Source organism: Periplaneta americana, chromosome 5, assembly GCF_040183065.1.
Source record: "Periplaneta americana isolate PAMFEO1 chromosome 5, P.americana_PAMFEO1_priV1, whole genome shotgun sequence".
NCBI lineage: Eukaryota > Metazoa > Arthropoda > Insecta > Blattodea > Blattidae > Periplaneta > Periplaneta americana.
In genome coordinates this window covers 18,253,799-18,271,755 of record NC_091121.1, presented here as the reverse complement: position 1 = coordinate 18,271,755, position 17,957 = coordinate 18,253,799, and the positions used below count along the sequence as shown (strand labels likewise).

General features: G+C 35.5%; 1 protein-coding gene across 3 annotated transcripts in view; it reads right to left on the bottom strand.

The window, feature by feature from the left end:
* Positions 1–16,521, bottom strand: part of LOC138699503 (tenascin-R-like) — a 113,659-nt gene extending 97,138 nt beyond the window's left edge. The window contains exons 1-5 of one of the 3 annotated variants that reach the window (XM_069825446.1): positions 16,401–16,521; positions 14,606–14,665; positions 8,872–8,985; positions 6,103–6,219; positions 2,944–3,251 (exon numbers count right to left, since the gene is read on the bottom strand). In XM_069825446.1, coding sequence (XP_069681547.1) covers positions 2,944–3,251; positions 6,103–6,199 — 405 coding nt within the window. In that variant the 5' untranslated portion in view covers positions 6,200–6,219; positions 8,872–8,985; positions 14,606–14,665; positions 16,401–16,521. Of the gene's footprint in view, positions 1–2,943; positions 3,252–6,102; positions 6,220–8,871; positions 8,986–14,605; positions 14,666–16,327 lie in introns of all 3 variants that reach the window. The other 2 variants (XM_069825444.1, XM_069825445.1) reach the window with 2 other exon arrangements.
* Between the last annotated feature and the right edge of the window lie 1,436 nt (positions 16,522–17,957).

Below are 17,957 nucleotides of genomic sequence, written 5' to 3'. Positions count from 1 at the left end.
AGTGATGGCTTGTTGGTATCATGTATGAGCTTCCAATCCGTCTTCTGACATGACTAAACAACAAAATGTTCCCTATGTATGTCTACTTTTTTATCCAATTCATTTTATGCCCCTAAGTGACTCAGAGATGGTATGCGATGTTTTTTTTTTTTTTTAATGGCATGACGCCCACTGGCTTTTTAACGAGAGAAACTTCATTTGCTTGTTTCTGCAAGTAATATTTTCTTATATATTGTTATCTTAAAATCAACATATCCTGGTGAATATTAATGCTAATGCATGAAATTATTTACAAATTTTTTCCATTAGATTCTAGATAAATTCTCTGGTTGAAATCTTATCATCAGGATCTGTTATGAAAATTTAAAAAAATATTAATGGCGAATTAAAAAATTAATAAAACGAATTTTCATATTATTTAAAAGTTAAATGACATTTTTTTCCCGAAATATATAATTTCTTCCTTTCACGTGCTAAAACTAAGTTACCTTGTTGACTAGTTTCAGCCTGTTCTAGGCTATCCACAAAACTGGGTGGTCCTGTTTTCCGAAGTGATATAGTGTTAAAATTTGTGTATTCAAGATGTATAACATATTTTTCTCCAGTGAATTTGCAGAATATTCTTTCATGAACACAATACCGAAAAAATGGTAGGGTAAACATTGGTAATTTCGTGATAATTTCATGAAAACTAATTTAAAGTGAAAATGTGTAAATATATCCTTATTCCGATTTTTCCATCTAAAAGACGATATCTTGCTGTACAAATCTGGAGACATAAAAGATTGGATACGTTCTTGAATATGTTCCAAAAACCACTTTTACAACTTAAGCTGAAAGGTTGGTTATTTCGTGATAACCTTGGTAATTTCGTGATATTGCATTGATAATTTCGTGAGAGGTAGAAGAATTGTGGAAAAATTCATTAAAGTCAAATGAAATTCTCATTTATTGTTACAAGACTTCAAACATAGTAATGTCGTCTAATATTCATAGCAAGAAAACATAGAAATACGTATCAACACATAATAAGAATGAAATCAAAGTAAAAATTGAAATTGAAAAGGGGTCTTCTTTGCCCTGAAAGGGTGAACACTTTTATTACGGACTTTACTATAGCCTATATTACTAGGGTAACTCCAAAAGTAATGCATAACGTTTGTTTAAAAATTATATTTTTATCCTAGAGCTTTGCTATTTTCACAGAATGTAGATGCATCTTTAAGGAACAAAATGTCACTTTTCCACATAATCCCCGTCCCTTTCAACTGCCTTACGTAGCCTAGGAACGAGGGCCTGTAGAACAGCACGGTAAAAGTCTGGACCAACACGTCTGAGCCACTCTTTAGCAGCGTGCACAATGGAGTCATCTTCTAACCTCGTTCCGCGAAAGGATCCTTCAGTTTACCAAAGAGATGGTAATCGCACGGTGCCAGTTCAGGACTGTAAGGCGGATGTTTCAGTGTTGTCTATCCGAATTTTCTGATCTGGTCTGTGGTCTTGTGACTGACATATGGCTGTACGTTTTCGTGCAATAGCAGAACATCCTGCTTCTCCCGATGTCGTCGAACACGACTCAGTCGAACTTGAAGTTTCTTGAGAGTTGCAACATACCCGTCAGAATTAATGGTGGTTCCGTGTGGCATGATGTCCACAAGCGAGAGTTCTTCTGAATCGAAAAACACAGTAGCCACACAGTCCACTATATACAGCCACGAAACTTGAGTTTTGAGGGTGCTAGAAACAATAAACTGTGACGGTTCTATTTTGCATTGCCTGTAATGAGGCGATATTAGCGATCCTAGTGGTCAGCAACTATCTAATGTTTGCATATTTGCTACGTAATTGAGCTTCGCGACTGTATATACTAGACTGTGGTAGCCATAACGTTTCCTGCCGAAGGTGTACTTTTGAATTTCTATTTCTTTGGTGAATTTGCATGACGCCACTCCATTGTCTGTCTCCGGTCCAAAATGGTGGAGCCATGTTCCATCTTCTGTCACAATTCTTGCAAGTAAGTCATCTAGCACTTATCATTGACACTTAGCATGATAACAAATCAAGCAGAAGCTACACTGAACCCATTGCGTCTCCGTTTTCTTTTTTGTTATCACATCTTGTCTTCAAATTTCTAAAATTTCTATTGTAATACAATTGTTAAAATAGTATAAAATGTAACGCTTAATGCTCAACAAAATTTCGCCTCAAACAGCTAAGTTTTCTATCAGTAAAGCTAAGCCTATATGGCGACTACAGATGTACCTAAAATTCCAAAAACATTTCCTAAAATTTCATGAAGATACAATAAATCTTTGTATCAAATATGATATTCTTACCTTTAGTAATAAGCCTGTAATGTAATTACAAACATCCACAAAATTTGTACGCCTGAGAAGTCGACGCAAACTTGCTCTCTCCAAACATAAAAGCTCACTGAAGCAACTACAATAGTCACACAAACCGTAGCTGTATGTTTCTGGAAACTGGACAACATATGCAATCCCTTGGCGGAAATTTGGATCTCGTAACACTATTGGTTAGTTCACAAAAGAGCAAAGAAAAAGTATCACGAAATAACCACTTCCACGAAATTACCAACGTTTACCCTACTAATTTGTTTGATAGAAGTGGAGTTATGTAAGTTTTTTTTTTTATAAAACATTGCGTTTTTTAACAAAGATCCAAATTTTTGTCCCTAATTTTGTTTTATAAAATGTGAAATCAGAATCATAATATTTCAGCGAAGTTCAAAATAGCCCTGCCAACATTTACACTAATATGTCTTAATTTTTAAATTTTATCCTCTCCACATAAGTTTACTATAAGTGCGTAAATTAACATATCTTCGCCTGTAATGTTTCTGTATTGATTTTTAGTACACTGAATCACATAAGATTTTTATTATTATTTCCAAAACTAAATATATGGTAATAACTCACTTACCGTGGAATATACTTGCTGACAATAACGTTGGTGCCCAAATTTGTAAGGAAATACATAAGCATCACCAGCTGATACATCATCTTTACATTTTAAAATAAAGCTGTTCTTGTTATATCCATTTATGTCTATATTATTTCGCAAGTATATGTAATACATTTCTTCTTCATAAAGGTTATCATTTTCTTTTGTTAGGAATATACCTAGAATGCCATTTCCTGATGATGTAGAGAAATGAAATTCAAATTCTCCTTTTAGCTCGAAGAATGGAGTGGTAGATTCGTCAGATTGAAAAATCATGGAATGCTTTCCTGTAAATATAAAGAAAACATTTATGTATAAGTAACATATCACAATGTTTGTAATAACAACATAAGCATTATCGTCATCATCACCAAATTTCAAGAATTGCATTCTTTGGACCACTTCTCACTCACCCTAATGAAAACTAAGTAAAAACATTGAAAAATTAATAACAGCACGGCACATCATTCATACGGTTAGCACGGCGCGAAGACATCGCATCACACAACACGACAAAAGTTGACACAGTTTGAGGAATACACACCTAGACCTGCATAATATGATTAAGAAAGTAACAATGATAATGTCGATGATGTTGGTGGATAGAGAAATATTGCTGAGAATCATGGATTGCTGAGTTGAATGTGAAGATTCTGATAATTTTGTGATAGTGACTTTGATTGTGATTGTAGCAACGATTATGATAATACTGATTGCAGTAATGTTGTCCAAACTTGTGATTATAGGAGTGATTCTAATGATATTGTTTGTGGTAGTAATTGTGATGACAGCAATGATCTTCCTGATGCTGATCGTGGTAATAAATACTCTTCTGGTTGTAAATATAGCAATGATCCCAATGATATTGATTGTGATAATGATGATGACACTTCTGCTTGTGATGATAGATAATTCTGATGATGTTTACACGATAATAATAACTTTTTGTTGTGATGACAGCGATGATTCTGATGATACTGATTGTGGTAATAATGAATTTTCTGGTTGTGAAGATGGCAATGATTCTAATGATTTTGATTGTTATAATAACTTCTGGTTGTGATGATTAGAAATGCTTTTGATTATATTATTGATAATAAATAGTTCTGGTTGTGATGATAGAAATGATTCTGATGATATTGATGGTGATAATAATTACTTCTAGTTGTGATGACAGCAATAATTCTTTAATTCTGATGATACTGATTGTGGTAATAAAGATTTCTCAGTCTAAAAATGTAAATGATTCGGATGATATTCACTGCGATAATTACTTCTGCTGGTGGTTATAGCAATGATTCTGATTTTATTATTGATTGCGCTAATAATTACTTCTGTTTGTGATGATGGCAATGAATCTGAAGATATTATGGTAATAATATCTCTTCTGGATGTGATTATAGCAATTATTCTGATTGTATTATTGATTGCGGTAATAATTACTTCTGTTTGTGGCGATAGCAATGAATTTGATGACCATTTATTATGTTAATAATGAGTCTCTGGATGTGATAACAGCGATTCTGATTATATTATTGATTGCGGTAATAATTACTTCTGTTTGTGATGCTAGAAATGAATTTGATGATATTGATTAAGATAATTATGACTCTTCTGGATGTGATAACAGTGATTCTGATTATACAATTTATTGCGGTAATAATTTTATTACTTCTGTCTGTGGCGATAGCAATGAATCGGATGATACTTATTATGATAATAATGACTTCTGGTTGTGATGATAGCAATGATTCTGTTTATATTATTGACTGCGGTAATAATTACTTCTGTTTGCAATGATAGAAATGAATCAGATGATATTGATTATGGTGATAATGACTTATTGATGTGATGATAATAGTGATTCTGATTGTATTATTGATTGCGGTAACAATTACTTCTGTTTGTGGCAAAAGCAATGAATCTGATGATATTGGTTACGGCAATAATGACTCTTCTGGATGTGATAATAGCAATGATTCTGATGTTATTTATAATGATGTTAACCATGGTTATAATAATGACACTATTGGTGTTGATTATACAGGGACATCATTTTATTTTTACTTGCATTTTTGTTGCACCTGCATTTCTGAATGTACTTCACTTCCACCCCTTCACTAATGTCCTTGCTCCCGTCAGACACACAAACTTACGGCCGCTGTTGCATTCAAAGTCTTCAAGCAGTGAAGTAAACACTGCAGTGTATAGTGTGTTTCAGAAATATGGTTGCGTTTTCTATAGAAGAAAGAACCTATATTAATAATATCGTACTAAAAAATTATATTCAAGAAACGATAAAATCAATTTCAGAGAATATGCTTCAAAATGTTTTTAATAATATGCGTAAAGAATTGAAGCCTGCATTGTAATGAACGGCAACCATTTTCAGCAACTTGTTTAAAAATTCAGATTAGCTTATTTTGAATTGAGGTGGCTAGAAGCAAAGGAATGCTAGTGACATTCGTAATAACATGAGTTAAGTGCATCCAGTGTAAGCTAAAGTATTTAAAATTTTAGTGGCAAAGGGATATTTTAATCTCATCACACATTAAAATTTAAATAAAAAATTTCACCCATTTTATGAAAGCTTAAATATTTAAACCCCATTTTCTCAAAAGTAACTTAAGTGCACTTACAGTCCTTTACTTATGACCCCCTCAATTTAAATGCACTCTCTATATTGTATGTTAACACCAATAATTAATATGCTAAATAAAGTAGACACTACATAACGAACGTAGCCGCCTGAAAAGTTGAGTTTTTGAAAAAAAAAATGTTACTACTCTACTGTATTTTGATAAATTCCGTAAAAGTGATCATCAAACTGAAAATCGTAATATCGTATTTCCCTACAACATAAATGGATACACTACTTTTCTCTCCTCCTATACCTAGTAAAATGATTTGTTTACATATTGCACTAGCAACATCAAACTCCTGTAATGGAAGGGGGCAACAGTGTTCCCGAGTATAGCCAGGTTAATGTTAAAAATGTTGGTAAAAATAAACTGATGTCCCTGTATTAGTAATGCTGATGATGTTAACAGTGATGCATAAATAATAGTGATTAAATTGCTGATGATAATATGACGTTGAAGATAGCGATGTTATTGGTAATGTTGATAACGCATTTACCTGCTGTGATGAGTGGCGTCTTCCCTGTGACAGGTGTAATTGTGAAGTTGGAAGGTTCCCAGCTGCAGTCGGCGGTATGCATATTACAGGGCTGCATGTCGATGCCAACGTTTGCATCTATTGAAGAGAGTAATACATAATTTCACATGTGTACGGGTATTTTTTCATGAGAAGACAAAACTTACAATAATTGAAGACCTCCCCGGAATAAGGACATAACCAATAACTGTAATTCAAATTTTAGTATCATCTCCCCTTAAAAATTTGTCTCAGAGTCATTTTCAAACTAAACGTTTTGGCCTATGGTTATTTATTGTGGAATTATTACAACTTGAATCTTTAGAAAAGAAACAGTACTTATATTCACTATGAACAATTGGACACAATGAATGGAAAATAATTTCAAGGGCAAATTTCATTAGACCTATATTTACCAGAAGATCCATTAGACTCAACAAGGATTCAAGTTTATTCAGTTATTGAACGTAATAATTTATTGTTATAAATAAATGCTTTAAAATTACTTTTTTCCACCTACGTCACATATTTAAAGAATATTGCATCTTTCAATTCACTACACACTTATAGGCTATTGAAAACGCCATAATTGATCATAACTCTTATTCATTAAGCTAGGGATTAATAACCTATAATAATTTTGAAATGAAATCAATTTAATTTACTGATATTCGTATTATAGATTGACAAATCGAATTGAAACCGTGACCGAGTTACTACGTGAGCGCTGGCTGTCTTGGGGAGGAGCAAGTGAGAAAGCAGGGGGGAAGGGAGAGAGCACTATGCACTATGTACTTGCAGGTCCACTCACAGTTTGTCAAACCTGCTAACAAAAGCATTAAAAGGTTGACTAGTTGCCTGCAATCCTAGCATAATGGAACCTTCCTAGCCGACAGTCGAGGCAAAAATGAAGAATCCGTTATTGTGGTAATACTGGAGAGTGGTTCTTCTATTGGTCGCGATGCCCACACACACCCTCTCAGATATTTACGTGGTGATTGGTGACTGAATGACGAGGAGCGAGGGAGAGAGAAGAAAGAAAGAGAGAGATTCCAGAAGTTGGCGTGTTTTACGGGGTTTCACTTGAAGTTGTCGAACTATACTCATTATTATTATTATTATTATTATTATTATTATTATTATTATTATTATTATTATTCAGTATTTTTTTACCCTTTAATTGTTCCTAATATAAACATTTTTCTGTCTGTCTGTCTGTCTTCCTGTCAATATTATTCAGTTCTATTTAAGATTTAGAGCTTCGTAGGTTTCGATCTGCAAAAATAGTAACTTCTTGAACAACCCATAACCAAGGTTGTTATTCTAAAAGATTTGTAATACTCATAACGGATATTATATCACAGGATACGAAATTAAGATTTTTCTTCAGAGAGGACATTAAAATTTTAATTTTTTTATGCTCGACCATGCCGAAATGTAGTAATTATACACCTGGTAGCAGCCCTTTAATGGACCTCATTAAAGTACACCTATTCATTAAAGTTCAGGTGTTCCACCAATCAGAAAATACCGTTGTATATTCCCGACGCTGTTATTTCCTGCGCGACTCCGCCTCTTTGCTTACGTCTTAGAAAGTGAAGGCTCTATAAAGTCTAGGTAGGTAGTATCGTTCGCCATTTTTGTTCTTACGTTGCCGAGCTACCATATGAGGAATCTATTTGCCACACCGTTAAACATTATCATGTCGTAGCTCCTATGGTAATAAATCAAACGCAATGTAATTCAGAAATAATTGAGCGGCAAATAACGTCTTCATATGCTTTCTGCGAACGCCAACGAAAGAGCTAAAGTGGCGGGCGATTATATTAAGTATTTATCGATCCTTAAGAAATGAATCAGCGAATCACAAGACGCACACGTTTAAATGTAGCCGACCTGCAACGCGATTGGCTGCCGGAAATTAGAGCGACGGGACTATAGCAATACGAAAGCGCAAGTATCGATTACTCTCCTATATGCAATCGAAAGACAACTAGCGCGAGATTAGATAATATTAAACTCAGTCGAAAAAAACAACACACAAATTAACATCAATTCACCGTCATCTTCCAGCCTTTCACAAAGCACATTCCCGCAAATTCATTTCACAAATTGCCGGAAAAAATCAATATGGTCGAGCATAAAAAGTCGTATGAAACTTGACTATAATGGTAATTAAGACGCTCGTATGAAAATTATGAAACTCGCTTGCGCTCGTTTCATAAATTTACTCGCGTCTTAATTACTACCATTATAGGCTAGTTGCATAATGTACTATTTTTACATTACAATAGTTGTATTTAAAGACATATTAGATTTACCATGTATCGTTATTGTAGGTGTTACTTTTATTACTTGCATTTTTCCTATTCGTTTAATGATTTGTTTACCTCTTTATTTAAAAGTTTGGCTTTATTAGCGAGATTCTTGAGATTATGGTTTGGTCTGTAGATAAACAATACTGTCAATTGCCGTAGCATAGCAGTGTTGGCTGACTCGAATTATTATTATTATGCTCAGCTTACATTAAAGAAGGAACAAGAATCGTTGTGTAATGCATTACTAACATAAAATACGGAAACTGTAAATTAGGTATGTGAAAGGGATAAATGCTTTCGCTGGCAGAAACAAATTTATATTATTTCAGCAGAGGATACAAAATTCTTCAGGGGGGACGATCCCCGTCATGTCTACCCCCCCCCCCATCAATTCGCACCCTGTTACATCGAAACATTTTGTGTCCTTACTTACCATGAACGGTTCCATCTCGTAGGAGGAAGGGAAGGCCGTAAGCATCGTTCCTTGCATGCACTGTAATTAAATCCGGCGTGAAGTCCGAAGGTGACTCAAATATACGGTTACCTGCTAAAGGAATACAAAAAGTGACACATACGAGTGGTTCATTTTGCACCTCAGTCTAATATTATAGCCGCATCACTCCATTACATATCAAGGTGCAAACACTTGTAGATATAGTAGCGCCCCCAATGTCCAGCAAGCTCAGAATTGTACTGACTGTGCTCGTGACATTGTGGGACAATTTTTAAAAGTAATTATTTCGTCAAGTATTAATTTTAATAATGTCTATCAAGGATGGATGGATTGGATGGATGGATAGATGGATAGATAGACTGAAGAAGAAATTGGTGGGTGAATGGGTGGATGAGTGTATGGATTCAAGAAGGAATTAAAAGAACGAATGGACGAATGTATGGATGGTAGAAGTAACGGATGGATGTATAGATGGAAGAAAGAATTGATGGATTGTGGTGGGTGGATAGAAGGAGGAATGAATGTACGAATTGAAGAAAAATGAGTGGATGGTTGGATTGATCGATGGAAGAAGGAATAGATGGATGGATGTATGGTTGGGTGGATGAAGGAAAAAATGAATGGAAGTACGAATTGGAGAATAGGAATTAGTGATTTGTGGATGGATGGATGGATGGATAGACTGAAAAAGAAATTGATGGGTGAATGGGTGGATGAGTGTATGGATTCAAGAAGGAATTAGAAGAACGAATGGACGAATGTATGGATGGTAGAAGTAACTGATGGATGTATAGATGGAAGAAAGAATTGATGGATTGTGGTGGGTGGATAGAAGGAGGAATGAATGTACGAATTGAAGAAAAATGAGTGGATGGTTGGATTGATCGATGGAAGAAGGAATAGATGGATGGATGTATGGTTGGGTGGATGAAGGAAAAAATGAATGGAAGTACGAATTGGAGAATAGGAATTAGTGATTTGTGGATGGATGGATGGATGGATGGATAGATGGATAGATAGACTGAAGAAGAAATTGGTGGGTGAATGGGTGGATGAGTGTATGGATTCAAGAAGGAATTAGAAGAACGAATGGACGAATGTATGGATGGTAGAAGTAACTGATGGATGTATAGATGGAAGAAAGAATTGATAGATTGTGGTGGGTGGATAGAAGGAGGAATGAATGTACGAACTGAAGAAAAATGAGTGGATGGTTGGATTGATTGATGGAAGAAGGAATAGATGGATGGATGTATGGTTGGGTGGATGAAGGAAGAAATGAATGGAAGTACGAATTGGAGAATAGGAATTAGTGATTTGTGGATGGATGGATGGATGGATGGATGGATGGATGGATGGATGGATGGATGGACTGAAAAAGAAATTGGTGGGTGAATGGGTGGATGAATGTATGGATTCAAGAAGGAATTAGAAGAACGAATGGACGAATGTATGGATGGTAGAAGTAACTGATGGATGTATAGATGGAAGAAAGAATTGATGGATTGTGGTGGGTGGATAGAAGGAGGAATGAATGTACGAATTGAAGAAAAATGAGTGGATGGTTGGATTGATCGATGGAAGAAGGAATAGATGGATGGATGTATGGTTGGGTGGATGAAGGAAAAAATGAATGGAAGTGCGAATTGGAGAACAGGAATTAGTGATTTGTGGATGGATGGATGGATGGATGGATGGATGGATGGATGGACGGATGGGTGGATAGACTGAAGAAGAAATTGGTTGGTGAATGGGTGAATGAGTGTATGGATTCAAGAAGGAATTAGAAGAACAAATGGACGAATGTATGGATGGTAGAAGTAACGGATGGATGTATAGATGGAAGAAAGAATTGATGGATTGTGGTGGGTGGATAGAAGGAGGAATGAATGTACGAATTGAAGAAAAATGAGTGGGTGGTTGGATTTATCGATGGAAGAAGGAATAGATGGATGAATGGATGTATGGTTGGGTGGATGAAGGAAAAAATGAATGGAAGTACGAATTGGAGAATAGGAATTAGTGATTTGTGGATGGATGGATGGATGGATGGATGGATGGACGGATGGGTGGATAGACTGAAGAAGAAATTGGTTGGTGAATGGGTGGATGAGTGTATGGATTCAAGAAGGAATTAGAAGAACAAATGGACGAATGTATGGATGGTAGAAGTAACGGATGGATGTATAGATGGAAGAAAGAATTGATGGATTGTGGTGGGTGGATAGAAGGAGGAATGAATGTGCGAATTGAAGAAAAATGAGTGGATGGTTGGATTGATCGATGGAAGAAGGAATAGATGGATGAATGGATGTATGGTTGGGTGGATGAAGGAAGAAATGAATGTAAGTACGAATTGGAGAATAGGAATTAGTGATTTGTGGATGGATGGATGGATGGATGGACGAATTGGTGGATGGATGGGTGGATGAATGGAAGGTATAGTTGATAGACGGAGGCATTAGTGGATGCATAGATGGAGGAAAAACGTAAATAAAAATGGTGAGATTATTGGGTGGGTGGGCGGATGGATGGATGGATGGGTGGAGAGAAAAATATAAATAGAAAGAAATAGGAAGTTCGAGAATAAACTTATTGTTTTTATATAATATATTACGTAACGACTTCAGCTTATGTTATTAGAGAGTTCTCACATCCTCCTGGTCCGCTGAACTTTTAACGCTATGTTGACGTCATTGATGAAAGAGCCAATCAGAACAATTCACCTCATGTTATTTCAATAACGAAATCCGTTATCTCTAACCGGATAACGTGGACGCGAATGAAGTTTACCATAGGCCTATTCGGCATTAAAACATGGAATTTCGTTTGAGATTTACCACTGTTGTTGATATTCATCTATTTACAACAGCTCAAGATGGATAAACTATTCAGGCCGAAGTACAAGAAGACTCAGGAAAGTATTTTCCGTTGAAATTCCAACAGATAAAATGATTGATTCGTGACTCCTTCCTCAAGCGAAAATGCTCCTTTGTTTAACTCGTAACCACTAGCGACCACTCTTAAAAGTAATTTCTATTCTTTCTCTACATTTCTCTCGCTTTGATCCCCCTCATCTAAAATGAAAAACAAAAAAGTTTGTGCGAGATCTTGCTTATTTGCTTGGTTTCCGCACAAAACCAATCCGCATTTGTGATGCAAGTAACATTAAGGAAGCCGTGAAAAAATCAGCAAGATTCCAGACTCATCATAGACTGGGGAAAAAAAAAGACAGACGTATATCACGGCCTGCTGGAGTATAGTAAACACAGAAAACTTTTTAAAGCAACAATGTTGAAGATAGATATTTTTGTTTTGCAAATTTGTCGTCATTGAACAGAAACCAAGATGGAGATTTCATTGCAACTAATTAGAAATTCCTCTTTCAGGTATGTAATAAACGATCTTCGTACAAAATAATGTACGATACACGAGCGGTATGTTTTCTTTCAATTCTCGGAAATTAAAAAGCTCAACTACGTTTCGCTTTTTCAAATTTTTCCTCGAACATGAAAACTTCAACATATCGCTCTTGTAACGTATATTACTATTACCGCTTGTCAACTTTTGAAGATGTCTATTCTTAACAGATTCCATCGAATTTAGTATAGTTCTTCTTACTTTTCAAAAAAGATTTCATTTCAAACTTTTTCTATGCCTTAATTAGACATTGAGTCATAAATTAAAAAAAATACAGCGCGATTTATTGACTATCATAGGAGCTACTACATGGTAAATATTAAAGGAGCAGAAAATATCGTAGAATGATTCTTCCCGAATTTTTACGAAGTTTAACATACGTCACCAAAGACATCACTACTGATGCCAACATAGCATTAACTGTTTAGTGCAGGCCTGCAGAACTCGCAAGTAGGGGAAATATGACGTCAGCCTCACTCCACTTCTATTGGGAATGATCGACTTCCGCCGCGAGAATGAATGTTGATGCAGCATATCGTAACTAGAACGCCATGACCTCACAGGTATAGTGAGGGTCACATAACAACAGTTCCTAAACATTAAATATTGCCGTCTTGTCAGTGTTGCCAACTGTTACCAGATATCACACGATCCTACATTCTAAATGACTTCATACTTTCCATACTTTATGTTGGAAGGTTATTCTAAATAATTAAATAATTTGTAACATATTTTCGTAGGCAAACTATATGAGAAAGGGATCAACATATCAAGTATTTTGTCTAGCACTACGAAATTCATTGGTTTGACTAAACAATTGACTCACGAGACCTAACCTAAAAATGTATTTTGTTTGACCACATGAAATTATTAGTACTAAGTCCGAAAACTCACCTGACTATAGTCTTGAATTATAACTACAACGCAACATATAAAATAACTATTATGTATTAATATTAATACTGATATTAATTAATTATTAGTATATTCAAATTTCTTTAGCTTCCAGTAACCGGCTCAGAAATCTAGTACAATTTTAATTTCATGGAATTCCAGTACAGACAAATATTATCGATATTTGTCTCAGCTGCCAACATACCAGTTACAAAATCACTACCTTTTGTAGTATTTATCAGTATCGAAATTCGAAACGAAGTTGGCAAAAGAAAACTGAACCTGCAAACTAGAAAATCACCATAATCCACTAGCATACAGAGTAATGGGGGGAAAAATGGTTAGGTTTCACCCTTAGGGTATTAAGTAAGCTGACCCGGACTATAGAAAAGGTGAGTGGGGTAAGAAAGGGGAGGAAAGAAGTCGCTCTGAGGAGCTACAGTTCTGCAGGTCTGGTTTAGTGTACCAGGAAGGTGCGAAAACTCTATACAGTAGAACCCCGATTATCCGACATCCTATGAACCGATTGACGGATTATCCGACTGTTTTTCGCTCACTCTTTCCTCCTCCCTCCTTTTTTTGCTATAGAAACATATGAAGTACTACTGTATGTTATATTAGTACATATTTTTTTTCTAGAGAGTATTATTACAAACCTTTACACTTCCAGTTTGGTGTACTGTTCGAGTTGCCGTACTATACAGCTTCTACATAAAATGTATTTCATGAATGTAAAAGGAAAACTTTTGTAAATAAGTATCGAAAAATGCATATAATTGAGTTATTTGGAGAAAGAGAAACTGTGGCTCATCTCGCATCAGAATATGAGACTGATGGTACAACTGTGCACGATTTAATAACAATTAAGGATAAAGTGTGCAGAGTATGTGAAACTACAACATGAGACCTCTACTATTCCTATCTTTCAGCCTACAGCCATCACAAGGAGTTTCCTTGCCCCTTAAAAACACATCCTTGACAACCGAACTTAATTTAGTGAACTTCTGATCTACTATCTAGAGTGTTAATCACAAGACTACGGAGAAAATTACGAAACTTCAAGAATTATTCAGCTCGTTTACGAAAATATTTCATGGTACGGATTATCCGATTTTTTTCTATTAATCGTTCAGTCCACCCCCTTCATTACCACGGATAATAGAGGTTCTGCTGTATTGTCTACTTATCTTGCTGCAGGGTTTCTATCACAGTCGCTTTAAATATTATTTCGTGCTGAGATCGGTCAGTTCTACAGTATATGAATGATTATTGAAATTTATTTTGTTAGCTTACAAAATATAGCGACATATCAAGAATTCAACTCACTAATAATATCATTTTTAAAAACGTCTGCAGTAATGCTTACTAGATTGTAATTTAAGATGTACACTTCACTTACCAATAAAGATTCCTGGCCCCCTTCTGTCATATCGCAGGATTGTAGTTACATCAAATTCACCTATGAATGGAAATAGGATAGAAAATAATATAAGTTGGTGATTGCGATTATGAAGACTGCGATGATGATGAAAATGATGACAGAAACTTGTTTTATTTCTTGTTTTAATTGATCGATCAGTTCCAAACAGACTGAAGTTTCTTCCTATTTCTCTGGACTTCCCATCAGCCTCGCAAAATCCTATTTAGTTCCACGATTTTAATTATAGAATTTTAAACAAAAAGAAATACTGGTATTGTGAATGTATATTGATGTTATTTTATTGTAAACAATTTGTATTTACGCTTATTATTATCAAGGGATATAAATTAATTATTTTTCTAAGTATCATTTTCTGGTATTAAAGATTGCAAAATTGGAATTTTCTACCTTAATACGTTTCTGAGGGCAACATTATAAGGGAATGAATGTGGTTATTGAGAGTTGGACGAACCACATGGAAATAAACATCGTTCTTATAACTTCTGAATCAATAGTAGTAAACATGTTGTGCAATCTGTTCTGAATTGAAGGGTTAAGGAAAAAACCTAGATAAGTCAATTTTCTTCACAATTGAGAAAAACGAATACTGTAGTTTCAAAATCTTACTTGACAAGTAAATTAACAGTGAAAAAAACCTATGCATTGAATAAATGAAGTTTAAAATATAGTACATAAAATAAAGTCTGATCTGAAGTCCGACATTTCATCAACATCGAAGGAAGAATGATAATTTGAATAACATTTATGTCGCTCAAGAACGATTAAAAATAAAATGAAAACTTGAACAAGGCCCGAACTCACAACCTTCGAATCTTTAAGCGAACACTCTTCCGCTGGACTACGAGACACATATGGAACGATTCCATAGTTCCGAAACTACTACTACAAGCACATGCAACGTGTAACATCGCCGTGACCAGAAGTGGACTTAGAAAATATTCGCTGTTCACGAGTGTGGCCACTTTTTTTTTTCACTGTACAGTCCGCGTCACCGTTTTTGGCATGTGAAATAAGTAATGGGAACGTTAAGTGCTAGTGTCTTACCTTTTCTTTGTTTGATAAATGGTTGGTGTGACGTGTATAGGAAGTGGTACAATTCTCAGATGCAGTAGCAACATGCTCAAAAACTGGGCACTATACTCTAGGACACACGCCAAAAACGCTGGCGCCAACTTTTTTGTGATAGGCCTAAACTGAGAAACTTTGAATAGGAAAATCAGTTTGTAAAATGATACAAAAAGAGAATGGATTTCTTTTTTTTTTTTTACTCTTATCACACCGCCTATATGCCTTTGCTTAAGTAATTTTAGTATTAAATTTAAATTAACATAATAGCGAAAATCGTGTACAGCAAAAAGCTGCGTAATAATAGGTGAAAATATGGAGGAGCAATTTCCTCTTTCAGTACTCCTTGTTATTTTTAGTTGGTTATTTAACGACGTTGTATCAACTATTAGGTCACTCAGCGTCGATGGGATTAGTGATAGTGAGATGGTATTTGGCGAGATGAAGCCGAGGGTTCGCCATAGATTACCTGACATTCGCCTTACGGAAAAAAACTCAACCACGTAATCAGCACAAGCGGCAATCGAACCCGCACCCGACTGCGACTTCATATCAGTAGGCAAGTGCCTCAGTCGACTGAGCTACGCCGTCGGTGGCTTCCTTGTTATTGCTTACCTGCAACCGTCATTTCGTACAAAAGATAACAGTAGAGTAGGAATATCGAACGTCCCATGCTTGATGCGTGTACCTCGGTCCTTACAGCACTTTGTTGTCTCTATGCAAGAAGCCAGAACCGTCTTGACTCTGATGTCGCTGTACCAGATATTGTATTAGCAGCATCAGCTTATTCGTAGCCGTACGTGCTCGTTCAGCAGTCTTCATATCCGGTTGGCTTTCTATTGCGCTGACCTTCAATTTAGTTCTTACAAATTATTTAACTGACGTACGTTTATGCAAATATGATACAGAGTTAGTGAATATCAATATTTAACATTGATAACGAAAATTACGTAGTAGCTCTGAGGAGCATATACAGGGACATCATTTTATTTTTACTAACATTTTTAATATTACCTTTGGCTCAACGCCGTTTGCTAGCCCCTTCCACGACTGGAGTTCGATGATACTGGCGTAATGAACAAAAACAAATCACTTTAGTAGGTATAGGAGGGAAGAAAAGTAGTTCATCCATTTACGTAAACTAGGAAATATCGCGATTTTGAATTTGATAATTTTCATTAGGTTTTTGTTTAATCAAAATACAGTACAGTATTAACAATGAGTGTTTTAATCATGAACTGAGCTGTCCATGTGGACGTATTCATTATGAAGTGTATATCAATATTTAACATTGATAACGAAAATTACGTAGTAGCTCTGAGGAGCATATACAGGGACATCATTTTATTTTTACTAACATTTTTAATATTACCTTTGGCTCAACGCCGTTTGCTAGCCCCTTCCACGACTGGAGTTCGATGATACTGGCGTAATGAACAAAAACAAATCACTTTAGTAGGTATAGGAGGGAAGAAAAGTAGTTCATCCATTTACGTAAACTAGGAAATATAGCGATTTTGAATTTGATAATTTTCATTAGGTTTTTGTTTAATCAAAATACAGTACAGTATTAACAATGAGTGTTTTAATCATGAACTGAGCTGTCCATGTGGACGTATTCATTATGCAGTGTATATCATACTGTCTACTTCATTAAGCTGTCCATGTGGACGTATTCATTATGCAGTGTATATTATACTGTCTACATCATTTAGCGTACAATATACAAAATGAAGTTAAATTGAAAAATAATCATAAAATGGATATTTAAACATATTTTTTAAAACGGTGGCCGTTCATTTCGATACAGGCTTCAGTTCCAATGTGCACATTATCGCACTATAGACTATTGTACCTAATCCCAATTACAAGTTTCGTCATTCGTACTAGTAACTCATGTTGAAATAATTCTGTACCTACTCTATAAAAGAGTACCTTACGCACTGTAAATTCAATCTTCACTTCCGCCCGATCCGAAAAGATAAAATTACTCAGACATGCTATCTACTGTCCGTCCAAGTGGTTATGTCGTAAGGTCGTAGAAAGGGGGGAAATCACGTGACAGTTAATTACTTAACGAGGCCGTTTTATTTAAGTTGTTTTAAACGGTTGTATAATATTACGTGGACGTCCAATTCCTAACAGAAATTAATGTTCTCAGAAAAGAGCTAAGACAGCCCAGCCACTAGCTGGCGAATAAAAGCTGGTGGGGGAAACCGGGATACGACGTAGGCAAATGGACGAC